General features: G+C 40.2%; 1 protein-coding gene across 2 annotated transcripts in view; it reads left to right on the plus strand.

The window, feature by feature from the left end:
* Positions 1–10930, plus strand: part of LOC137297736 (innexin unc-9-like) — a 48773-nt gene extending 37843 nt beyond the window's left edge. For both annotated transcript variants that reach the window (XM_067829677.1, XM_067829678.1), the window contains exons 4-5: positions 7709–8471; positions 8790–10930. In XM_067829677.1, the coding sequence (XP_067685778.1) occupies positions 7709–8471; positions 8790–9224 (1198 nt within the window). In that variant the 3' untranslated portion in view covers positions 9225–10930. The remainder of the gene's footprint in view (positions 1–7708; positions 8472–8789) is intronic.
* The last annotated feature ends 1322 nt before the right edge of the window (positions 10931–12252 follow it).

Genomic DNA, 12252 nt, shown 5'->3' on the forward strand with positions numbered 1-12252 from the left:
CACAGGTTATTTCAGTTTCATGGGATATTATTTTTTTACAAAACTTTTACATATAGTTGATTCAACATTTATATTTACTTCAAGCAATCACTTTTCACGAATTTAAATGTCCTTAAATTTCCCTCCTGAATAACGTTGATTCAATGTTGCGTGACGTAATTTAATCGCTATATGATCCCGAGGTGTGTAAGGGATTGTTAGGTTTCATACCTGTACACTTACGAATTGTCGTCACCCTTTCACCGCAGAGGATAGCGCGGTGTTTACACAATATGTTCAGTATACTTTATAGCAGTTATCTTGATCGGGCAACCATTGTTTAAGATCTACAACAACAAAACACGCTCACTGCACTCTACGCAATGGGTATACAAATCGCTACCGTCAGTCGCGAGAGTCGCTGTATAAGCACTATGTTACGTCACTATTCTCCAGTTGCCTTCCGTTCATTATGTTCCCGTGCTGGTTTATATGTTGTATGCATATGGGTTTTGTGGTGTGTATTAACATTAATAGACTTTTTTCCCTAACATAAATTTTTCGAGAGTCAAAGAAAAAAACGTGGCTTTATGACTAGCGTTTCGTGGGTATGTTGTAACGACTCTATAGATTTAAAGGTGTAAAGGTTGAAACATATCACTGGAAGATACCTGTGTTATTTAATACAAAGGGAATGCATAATGAAACAGTCCGTGCCGATTGCACATAACACTTATATATCTATATCTTCAATATGCTTAAGAGATAAGGAACTAGGACACGACCCTGTACTAACGTCATGCCGAATTAATCTCTCAGGACTTTATCATAGGTTATCGTACATTGTTTCACTGACAGGAGTAATTAGGGTAATAGAGCTTTACTTGTTATTTTATGTCAGGTGTCAACAAATTGTATTTCTCTAATTAGTAGGAACTCATTAGATGCCTTTGTTTGCGTCGCTTACTTCAGGGGAAACGCTGGTTTAAGATCAACGATTCCTACAAATGCTTTGCTCTGTTAATTTTGATGTTAACGTTTCACTTTAATTGTTCTTTTTTTACCTGTCAGGTTATTTTTTGTAAGTCTGCTCATTAATTCAGAGTTGTACGCCGTCTTCTGTTGTCTCCGGTTTCACTTTCAAATACTTGGTCGTCCATGGTTCTAAATATACCTCTTCACCTTTGCCTCACCCGGGGCAAGATGGCGCTTGTTTGTTTGTCGTCTGTAGACGGCCTTCCAGTGTTTGCTGACACTTTTGTCAAATCCGTACTGTCAAAACATCCTCTGGGGACATTACAAACTTTAAATTTTAGTGAGAATTTGTAAAAAGTTATTCTGGAAAGAAACTCAATGCTTCTGTTCACACCCGAACACGACATGCTTCAAGGGTGCACATAGACTAAGGTTAGGTTTCTGAATATATATAATTTTGATAGTAAGAAATGAACCCATTTTAAGTGAAAAGACCAGAGATTCAGAACCTATGGAAATGTAGACTTACTTCATTTAAGGCTTTAGCACTGCAGAGAAGGCTTTGGCAAAATAATGTGGTTCAGGGACTATGAGACAGACCAGGATGCACAAATGACAGGTCTTTAAGCAATGTTTGGAGTACGGTGGCTTCTTTTTTGCATCAGATGTGAACGCTGCTTGATGCATCTTTCTTTGAGACAGAAGGTGGTTCACCCGTAACTATCACCTGCTATCGTAGCTTGTGCATGCCAAGGGCCCCAGAGGAGCAACAACCACCGCCTTTGTCCCGTCACTCCCGTCCAGGTGGCACAAAGACAATATCCCTACAATTGAATTTTTACGAATGGGTGCACTTCATCCCAAACTGTCAGGAGTGAGCTGAGGTTATCGCGTGTGCAAGGAACACTGCCTAATGTTTCCCCATAAACCTTGTCTTCAACCCCAATTGTTTCGCAGCAGTTTTATAGTCCCCTGACCCAATACATATTATTAACGAACCAGACAGCCTCTTGCTTCTTTGTAACCCATCATAAACAATCATCCATCCAAATTTCCGGTTGAAATTTACACTGATGTCCAAACATAACTGGCTACAGACCAGTGATCGCGTAGTTCAATGCACTTGATTCTGTGAAAGAACCGCAATTTTTCGTTGTTGTTCCTTAGCAACTTAAAATGCCTCTGTGAAACACGAGACCCGAGTTCAGCTAAAGGGCACTCATTGTTACCGGTCTCTTTTGATATGCACCTGACGGATCAGACACAGGTTAGCCATCAAGTCGTTCTAATGAGCCATACACCGTGCATGGCCCAAATGATATATTAAACCACTCACAACCCTTTGTAGCAACAATACAGATTGTAACGTTTAAAAATACATGTATAACTATTTGATTAGAGTAGTTCCATTTATGCGCAGAGATAGATGTCAACGCTAATTAGGTCATCACGTGGTCTATGCCTCAACATCTACACCTTTCCTTCAAACAACCAATTTCTTAGGCGTTATGTAACTTCATGTAAGCCGACAGCTCGTAGGATTGTGTTAATCGCGTCTATCAGGTAACGCGGCAGATCAAACGTCGCTTTTCGGGGTGTCAGTTGCTTAATGAAATTGCTTTTCGGACGGAATAAACTGCTAAGTGTAATGCTGTTATGTAGTTTATGGCTTTTACGTATAGAAGTACTGCTGTGTGGCGCTGGGCAATAAATACTTTAGGCAAATCTTGTAAATGACGGGTGCTACGGGTGAATTAGGATATACCCTTTGCTCATACACATACGGAGACCAACTCATATTTTCACTGATATTTCACTCTGACACCAATGTGAATTTGCTTCTAAAGATTGTAATGACTTTCGATGGGTAGTACCAGGAAGCCAACTACCTATATAGTTGCAGCTACCTTCCTAACAAAAACTTAATGGTACATGATTGGGTTCGGAGATGCTCGGACCCAGAAGTCATGCCATCAGCCACGTGACCAAGTAGGCCTTCGGTAACATCATCTCCATCCTGAATCCCCGATAACATCTTGGTATGTGGCCCGTTTGAAGGTGTCTTACTTAGACGGATGTTATCATGAAACATTCGGACATGAAACTACGCGGTTCAGTATGACCTAAACGTAAATCCTTCATTTCTTTTGATTAAGGGTATCTCGGTCAACCTTGGAGAATATGTCGAACATCAAGAAATATATGGACAAATGTACTCTCCTTGCAGTACACGCATTCCTGTGAATTTTAAATGAATAAATAGATAACAGACACATTTCTAATTAAGCGGATACTACTATAATGTAGTTTCAGATTAAAATGACATTTATGTCCGAACACTGAGAGGCAACACCAGCCGCCGAGGAACCTGGATTCAAGACCGACGCATCTTTCGTTGAAAACATCCTTTCAAAACAAGTCCGCTTTAACCCCGCTTGCAGCTGACTTAAAAGGATGAGCGTAAACATTCGTAATAAAACTTTAAAGCATAAAAAAATCGAATCCAAATGCTACGATTAGAAACAACCTGGAAAAAAAACGCCCATGAAGTATTCGGCCTTGTATGTTTATTTGCTCACTGAGACACTCTATGTTGACGAGGGAGAAGAAGAGATCAGGTCCTGTCGTGGCCACCCAAGAGGGAGTTCCAAATATTTTAGGGGTTCATCTTAAGAACGCGTAGCAATTCCTCCAAAAGGGCATTTGCAACAATCCACAATTCTGACACAATTATTCATCATTTTCTATTGTCGATTAATTAGAAACTAACAAAATAAATAAGCATTCCCTTCATTCCATTATCGCCGGGTTCAGCTGTTGAATATGTCACGTGATTAATTCTTATCAGCGGGGCAACTATTCTTTGAAATAGCTATACACTTCGGAAGCCATTATTTCTCTGTAACCCCCATTCATATACCCAATTGGATGTATTGCATAATCATCCATTGGTCCGTTATCATGCCAAGGGGTTGTCACGTCAAATGTATACAACGGGAGACAGATGACACGTCGTACCAACCACCCACAGGCATTTTCTCCCGGGGTAGTGACTGTTTCGTCACGGTCAGGTGCGTTGATGACTCTCCCTAGGAAGACGATGCCATTCCTCAAGGGTTCACCCCTCAGGCCACTCCCAGTTCTCGGGCTGTGCCACGGTGCCTTTGTTGTAACGTCATTTGTAGTGGGAAGGTGTAATAAAAGGACCCACAATAAATTAACTCACAAACTACCAACTTTGTCTGGACGGCCTCTTCGAAGGAGATCGATCAGTCTTAAGCTGAAATATACTCAGGAAATAAAGCTGGCATTAAAATCAGTTTAGAGACAACTGCCTGTAAATATACCGGTACCATACAAACATTACTAACACTGATCAATGTTCTTGGTGCTAAGCCTGTCCTATCACCCCAACAGCGCATTACCCATTTTGTTTCATGCCAAGAAATATTGTTTGTCCACACCTGTTGGGGAATAACTGGGGCCCCGTTTCCCTAGCACGTATGAATAAGAGACTTTTAAGCCTAAACCTCACCAAAGACTCGAGTTGTTTACAAAATCGCATGCGTAACCCGTTGCGTAAGATACGCCAGATGGCTACGTGCACGTAAACACAGACAACCAGTCCCCTCTCGCCCTGTGCACATAACGGTAAGATATCTTAGTCCCAATCGCGGTCCAAGCATTCTTCACGGCCGGAGAATGCCATATCATCCTTCCAAAATGCGTGACATGCTAACATCAGGTTGTTTGGCTTAAGCTTAGTTTCAAAAAGGTTGAGAGGACTTTGTTAAACTCGTTTTCAGGCCAGGAGGGCCTTGTTATACTCTATTTTAAAATGGACAAAACGGAACTAGATACTAAGTCCCAAAGTAGACACAGCACGCTAACTTCCTCTTTTTATCCCCCTTATACCGAGCGCTAAACAGAATAATAAGCAGATGGCTCGTGTTCGAGTCTCCCTTCATAGGTTTCTGTATTATTGTGATGGTCCACGAAAGACAAAATGTAACCCATTGTCAGTATTAACCTTTATGAATCTAATTCCATGCTTCTTTGAGGTCTCGAACAAAACGGTGAAAATTATCCAAGCCCCGGTAACCATTTTCCCCCGACATATAGCAAATGTATGCTATACCCTACTCCCTTACACACTAGTAAAACTGGTAAATGTAAACGTTTCTAAACTGAACACAGTGGTCACATGTCCATATAGACGGCTTTATTTGAGACGTGTCTATGTCTGTAGAATCTAAGTTTAAGTCGAATTCAACGTTTAACCCCTTGTATCAATATTTATTCTCTATTGAACAGTTTGGGGGTGTTTTACCAAAGACTTGCAAGACAAACGAAATATGTCACGGAGCCTCTTTTGATCTTCAGGGACCGTCATTACCTCAGCACATTAAGCCACGAAAAAGCTTAAACCCATATCTTCTAGTTATGTAAAGCTGACTTTGTCGTTCAGCGAAGTGGTTAACAGTGGATTATCGTAATCCAGTTATACTATATGATTTATGACTTTGGCCTAAGGTTTTCATGAAGTCATGCTGACGTGAGAGGGTTGTAGGAATACATGCCTACGCGTTTAGTCTCACATGCCTACGCGTTTAGTCCCAATATTCAAAACTCAATATTAACCCGTCACATTGATACCCCTAATACGCGGAAAAAATGACAATGTCTAAACTGTATTGGAAACCGCTGATTTAACTCACTCACGGTGACTGCAGGAATGTGTGGTCCCCTCAGCGCTGGGCTTAAGTATATTTTGGCACTGGCCCAAACTGTTGGCGTTGGTATAACGTTCTAATCTTTGCAAATAACGACACGGGTCAATATTTGAAGGTTGTCGAAGGGTATTTCTCTTTGGTGATCTCCTGCAAGGCGAACTTCTGTCACGTGGTCTGTACCAAATATCGATACATTTTTTGGAGTAATAAACTGTCACACTATTTTCAAAGGCTTTCACCGCAGTCGTTAATGTTTCATGTAGTTACGCAACATTAAGAGCAGTATTTCGTAAGGTAGATGAATTGTGGAAGTCATGGATCTATTCACAAGTGAATCACGAGACATGATTAGAACACTTAGGTGACATGCATGATTATCAAATCGTGGATAGCAACCATAAAAAAATCAAGAGATAGGAATGTTGCTATGTATACAGATAGATACAGTCTAAAATATATTCAATACTGCATTCAAAAGCACTATTCGTTACCACCGTAATAATCATGATCCGTAAACACACATCTTACGTATCATGATTGATAGGGTTTTGTGTAACAAGGACTCTCCTTAACTTGAAGATGAAATCAAATATGGCGATAAAGACAAGCAGGCCACCAACATGCTGGGACAAGTAGACACCTATGATAGATACAGCTTGAAGGGTGATAGTGGCGTTCAGTTTACCCTAACCTATATATGTCTATGTATTAAGGACGTCTGTTAAATGAGCACGATATACTGTTTGAAGCCTTCGTCCTGAAAACAAATGTACAGTCTTCATTACCAAGGATACGCATAATGCACCTGTCAAGGCGCACTCAAATCAACAATACAACATATTAGTGGTGTAAGACTTCTAAGTCATTTTCAGCCCACATTTAAATGAGAGTTATCTCCCATGCATTTGTGACCACAGTTTCCAACTTCTCTTAGCCATTGACTTAACCTCGCTTCTCCCGACGCTTGCGTTTTCTGTAACATTTTTCAGATAAACGAATTTCACGCTACACGTCCCGTATAAAAGTCAACATAATGTTTACTTTCATTAGGCTAGTTCTATGATTCTCCCACGATGTCCCTACATGCAAAATACAATATATTATAAATTGGAGCATATGCTGAAAAGGCAATGTTTTGACATACCGAGTCAAATGTGAGGGTATTATGTGTCATAATACTATGATATAAAAGCTGTACAACTATGGCCAGGTGCGTGATTACGCATAGTTATTTCATTGAAATTAACAGCCATAACACAGGTCTTATCATACAAATAAATCGTCATGGCATTATTTCACTGAAAGGAACTTGATTGTGTGACGTCAAGGATGAGCAGACTAAACACACATTATTATCATAATGTAATGTCACAACGGGGTAGAGGTCAATGCTTTTGTCAGCTAACGCAACGTTAACAAAAGGGTTCAGTCCTGGAAACACAATTCAATGAAAAATATTTCTTTTGACATCGTTTAATGTGAATTGTTCAATGCGGCGGGTATGACTCAAGATAGATTAATCTTCGTTGTCAATGTGAGTGGCATTCTGTCAGAATGTATCCAGCTACTGTAGAGTTCACATTGTGACCTATTAGCAGTGAGCCGATGCGCTGAAGTCGACATCAGGGACTGGTGTATATTACACAGAGGCGTGACAAAAATAAATCTCCCCTCCTCTGTCTCTATTTGGAAGAAAAATAGGTTATTGGAGACCATCAACTGTTTACAACTACACCCTGATGGTGCGTTTATCAGTTTGGTCTCTTGTAGTATGACCTGTGCGTGATAATATCTTCATATATACTAATCTAAACTGGAAAGTGATTTGATTTCTGAACATTTGTTACTGTACTTCGACTGTACGCTGGCCAATGAATTTAGTTTTACATCGTTTTTTACGCAATAATCTAGCACTACGGGGAGCGCAAGAAATAATCTTTAACTAGAAGGTAAACTCATCTAACCACCGGGACTGTAATGATATGATCCAACGGGTAACAATATTTTCTTCTGTGTTCCAGAGTCAGCGCACTTCTAGGAGCCTTCTCCTACACCAAGCTTACATCTTCCTTGGACGATGATTGGGTGGATCGCCTCAACCACTTGTACACAGTGGTTCTCCTCGCCGTCTTTGCCCTATTCATCAGTGGTGGTCAGTATGTGGGCAACCCAATTGAATGCTGGACACCAGCTCATTTTACGGGGGCATTTACGTCGTATACAAAATCATACTGCTGGGTGAAAAACACTTATTACATTCCAATGGATGCCACCATCCCAATTGAGCACCACGAGAGGGATTCAGAAGAACTGACCTACTACCAGTGGGTGCCAATTATCTTGCTGTTCATGGCTTTCCTATTCAAGTGTCCCGCTATTGTCTGGAGAATGTTCAACGGCTCATCTGGCCTTAACCTTGATAAAATCGTCAACATGACCAACAACACCCAAGTCGGTGATCCCAGCAAGAGAGAAGAAACCATCAAGTTCATCGCCAAATACATGGACAGGTGGCTCGAAGCCCACCGTCAGTATTCATTCAACGTCCTGGTTCGCGTCCGTCAACGCCTGTCCAAAGTTGTGTGCTTCCTGTGTGCCAAGCGCGATGGAACCTTCCTGACTGGGTTGTACATCTTCGTGAAACTCCTGTATGTTGTCAATGTCATCTGCCAGTTCTTCATCCTCAACGGTTTCATGGGAGGATGGTATAACTTATACGGATTTGAGGTTCTCAGTGGACTTGCAAATGATTTGACATGGAAGGAGTCTCCCCGCTTCCCCAAAGTAAGTAAATCTAATTTTAAGCGGTCCAGCAAATACAGACAAGCACCGTTGTGTCGAATTTTCGGTTGCCTCGACATGACATCTCGGTCCCGGCATAACCGATACGTTTATCAAGATTAGTTGTTTTTTTAATTTAATCACGAAGATACAAAGCACAGAAAATAATAGTTTGAATCATACAATCTGCATTCGGCCTATTTGGGAATTTTACAATGCAAATGATGAATGAAAATTCGATGTGTGTAAAAGGAGTAATCTCTTTATTTTGGATTTGTTTGTGTGCCGGACTGTACTAATAGGAGTCTTTTATTTTTCTAGGTCACTCTGTGTGATTTCGACATTCGCCAACTCCAGAACATTCAGAGGTACACTGTCCAGTGTGTTCTACCAATCAACCTCTTCAACGAAAAGATCTTCATCTTCCTTTGGTTCTGGTTCGTCGTTGTTGCAGTCCTCACTGTCGGTAACTTCCTCTTCTGGATCTGGCGTGCTCTCTTCCGCGTCAACCGAGGCCGATACGTCAAGAAATACCTCAAGCTCCTAGACGAGCTCCACGGAGAGGAGGACAAGAGATTTGCCCGCAAGTTTGCCGACCAGTATCTGCGTGATGATGGCATCTTTGTCCTGAGGATCGTTGCCAAGAACTCTAATGATATCCTTCTGTCCGATCTGATCAAGGAATTGTGGAAGACCTACAAGGACAAGCCGATGATCAAGAAATCAATGGATGAGTTTAACGAGACACACGCTTAGACTTCCACAGCTAACATTTACGTTAGCTGATACAGACAATCTTGTGTCCAGTGATAATTTGTTTCTGGAACTTGCTTGGCTTATAGCTGACTTCGGCTCTAAGCCGTTTGGGAATAAGTGGCATTATATGTTGCTTGAGTCTGATGACTCTCGTTGTTCTGGCCATGTAATGGTGTAGGTTAGGAAAGACACGAATGGCACGTTGACAATGGACATTCCCGGAAGCATCAGAATGTGGCGTATATCATTGAATAGATGTACCTGAGAATCAACATTCCATCAGTTTATCATCATATTAGCCCCCAATGGTGTAAAACACGTGTTAGTCATGTTTCTTTTGTTCGATTTTCGAAGACCTATTATCAAGCCAGAGATATTTTGAAATGACATGTATATACTCCGACCAAGAACATGTGATTTTTATTTACTTTTAGATTAATTTTAGTTTCAAATCTATTTTAGCATAGTTCATGTTTTTTTAGATTAGAAATAAAACTAGAAGGCGTGGGTTAGGAACTCATATGCAATTTCAATGATCTCTCAAAGAAACGTCAGTACACACAAATAATCAAAATGTTTCTAGTCTGATTTTTTTTGTCATTTTAATGCTTTAGCTATTGGTCCTGGTCAAATTCATTATTTGCATTGTTTGCTGACAACAACAAGATCACAAAGTCTTCCTTTGGTTTTGTACATTTACATAATGAAAACGTTTGGTCAGAGGTTTTGCACAAACGGAGATTGCATGCGCTCTCCTTTACTGGGTGTTTTCCTTGTACTTTAACATGGCATCTCAAGAAGGTAATCGGCCTTGATTGGTTGTACATATATAAATATGACCTGTAAGTACTTAAACCCGCTAGACCGACAAATGTCTTCCATGCTCAACGAACACCGGCCAAATGATGTATTATATTTTTCATAATCTGGTATTCCAAGTGCCTTAATATTTGACAACCTGTTTGCGAATTCAACATCGAGATATATTTTATACGATTTTCGAAATTTGAAACATGTACAAAGTATATTTTTTGATGGGTAGCATCGCCTGTGTATAGTACTGTGGGATGTGTATATGCAGTTTGTATTGAAACATGTGTATACTTAAGGGTGAATAACTGAATATACCATAGGAAATACATGAGCTTCCTGCAACAAGTGTACTACATACAGCACAGCACCACGCCACTGGGCTTTCCATACTGCTGTTTGTACATTCGCAAAGTTATTTATTTGTGATTATTTGCCAGTTTGTTTCTAGTTTTCAAAATAAACCTCATTAGCTGAAAAACCATCATGTGTAATGCTAGTCCCTTCACAAGCTGTCGCACCATATCATGTTTAACCTGGTTGTCAATAAAGTTATATTCAGTTTTATCATTGCATTGTATCATTTCAACTTCGAAATCAGACATTTGAAAGTTTAAAGTTTCATTCTGCTTTAAAATCATATTTCCAAATCAAATTTTCATTAGTTCCCACTTTGTAAATTTTGATAAAAGGAGGTCATCCTTATACTAAGGGGGATGATGTGTTTATTTACCTTGTGCTAATGATATAGAAACTATGAAATCTCCTCTGTTCCAGTTAATCTAGAAGTTGTAAGGTGTATATGTTTACAGTTATCATGTCAACATACATGTCAATGTATGTATCAGTATGCATGTGGCGATTGTGTTCTTTGAAATAAATATTTTATATGAAAATTGTGTCGAGATTCATTCATGGAATATTGTGATCATTTATCAGGTTGTTTGATCACTGTAGAAGTTGGTGAGTCAATAATTAAGAAAACAACTTTATTTATAAGAACTTGATTATTGAGTCGAGCGAGGCATCAACCAACAGTCGTCCTATGCTATAGACAAGAAGTTATCCAGAAAATTGTTGCTTCATCTTTTATGTGGTGTTTTGCAACTATGAAATGGCTGTCAGTTGCCATGTTCTCCAATCACGCCTCACCTGACCCATGTGTTCTGTGTGTCATAAGGATCATTATGTGCTACGTGCCCAATCCATACTGTGCGTTATTACGATCATCATGGGGGACACGTGCACACTTGTACAGTGTGCCATTACGATCATTTCAAGAGACACGTGCTCACTTGAACTGTGTGTTGTAACGACCATTCTTGGACTCACGTGCATACTTGTACTGTGCACCGGGTAACGACCAGTTTGGGAGACACGGGCACACTTGCACTGTGTGTCATTACGATCATTTTGGAAGAGACGTGCACACTTGTACCTTGTGTCATTACGACTATTTTGTGTGACGTGCCCCATCCATACTCTGTCACGCAACGACCACTTTGTATGACATTGGCCATTTGTAGTGTGTGTCATTTAACGAGCATTTGTAGTGTGTGCCATGTAACAGGCATTTATAGTGTGTGTCATGTAACGAGCATTTCTACTGTGTGCCTTGTAACAAGCATTTACAGTGTGTGTCATGTTACGAGCATTTGTACTGTGTGCCTTGTAACAAGCATTTATAGTGTGTGTCATGTTACGAGCATTTGTAGTGTGCCTTGTAACAAGCATTTGTACTGTGTGTCGTGTAACAAGCATTTGTACTGTGTGTCATGTAACAGGCATTTGTACTGTGTGTCGTGTAACAAGTATTTGTACTGTGTGTCAAGTAACGAGCATTTATAGTGTGTGTCAAGTAACGAGCACTTGTACTGTGTGTCGTGTAACAAGCATTTGTACTGTGTGTCATGTAATAGGCATTTGTAGTGTGTGTCATGTTACGAGCATTTGTAGTGTGTCATGTAACAAGCATTTGTAGTGTGTGTCATGTAACAAGCATTTGTAGTGTTTGTCATGTAACGAGCATTTGTAGAGTGTGTCATGTAACAAGCATTTGCAGTGTGTGTCATGTAACAAGCATTTGTACTGTGTGTCAAGTAACGAGCATTTATAGTGTGTGTCATGTAACGAGCACTTGTACTGTGTGTCGTGTAACAAGCATTTGTAGTGTTTGTCATGTAACGAGCATTTGTAGAGTGTGTCATGTAACAAGCAT

This window comes from Haliotis asinina, chromosome 10, assembly GCF_037392515.1.
Source record: "Haliotis asinina isolate JCU_RB_2024 chromosome 10, JCU_Hal_asi_v2, whole genome shotgun sequence".
NCBI classification, from domain to species: Eukaryota; Metazoa; Mollusca; class Gastropoda; order Lepetellida; family Haliotidae; genus Haliotis; species Haliotis asinina.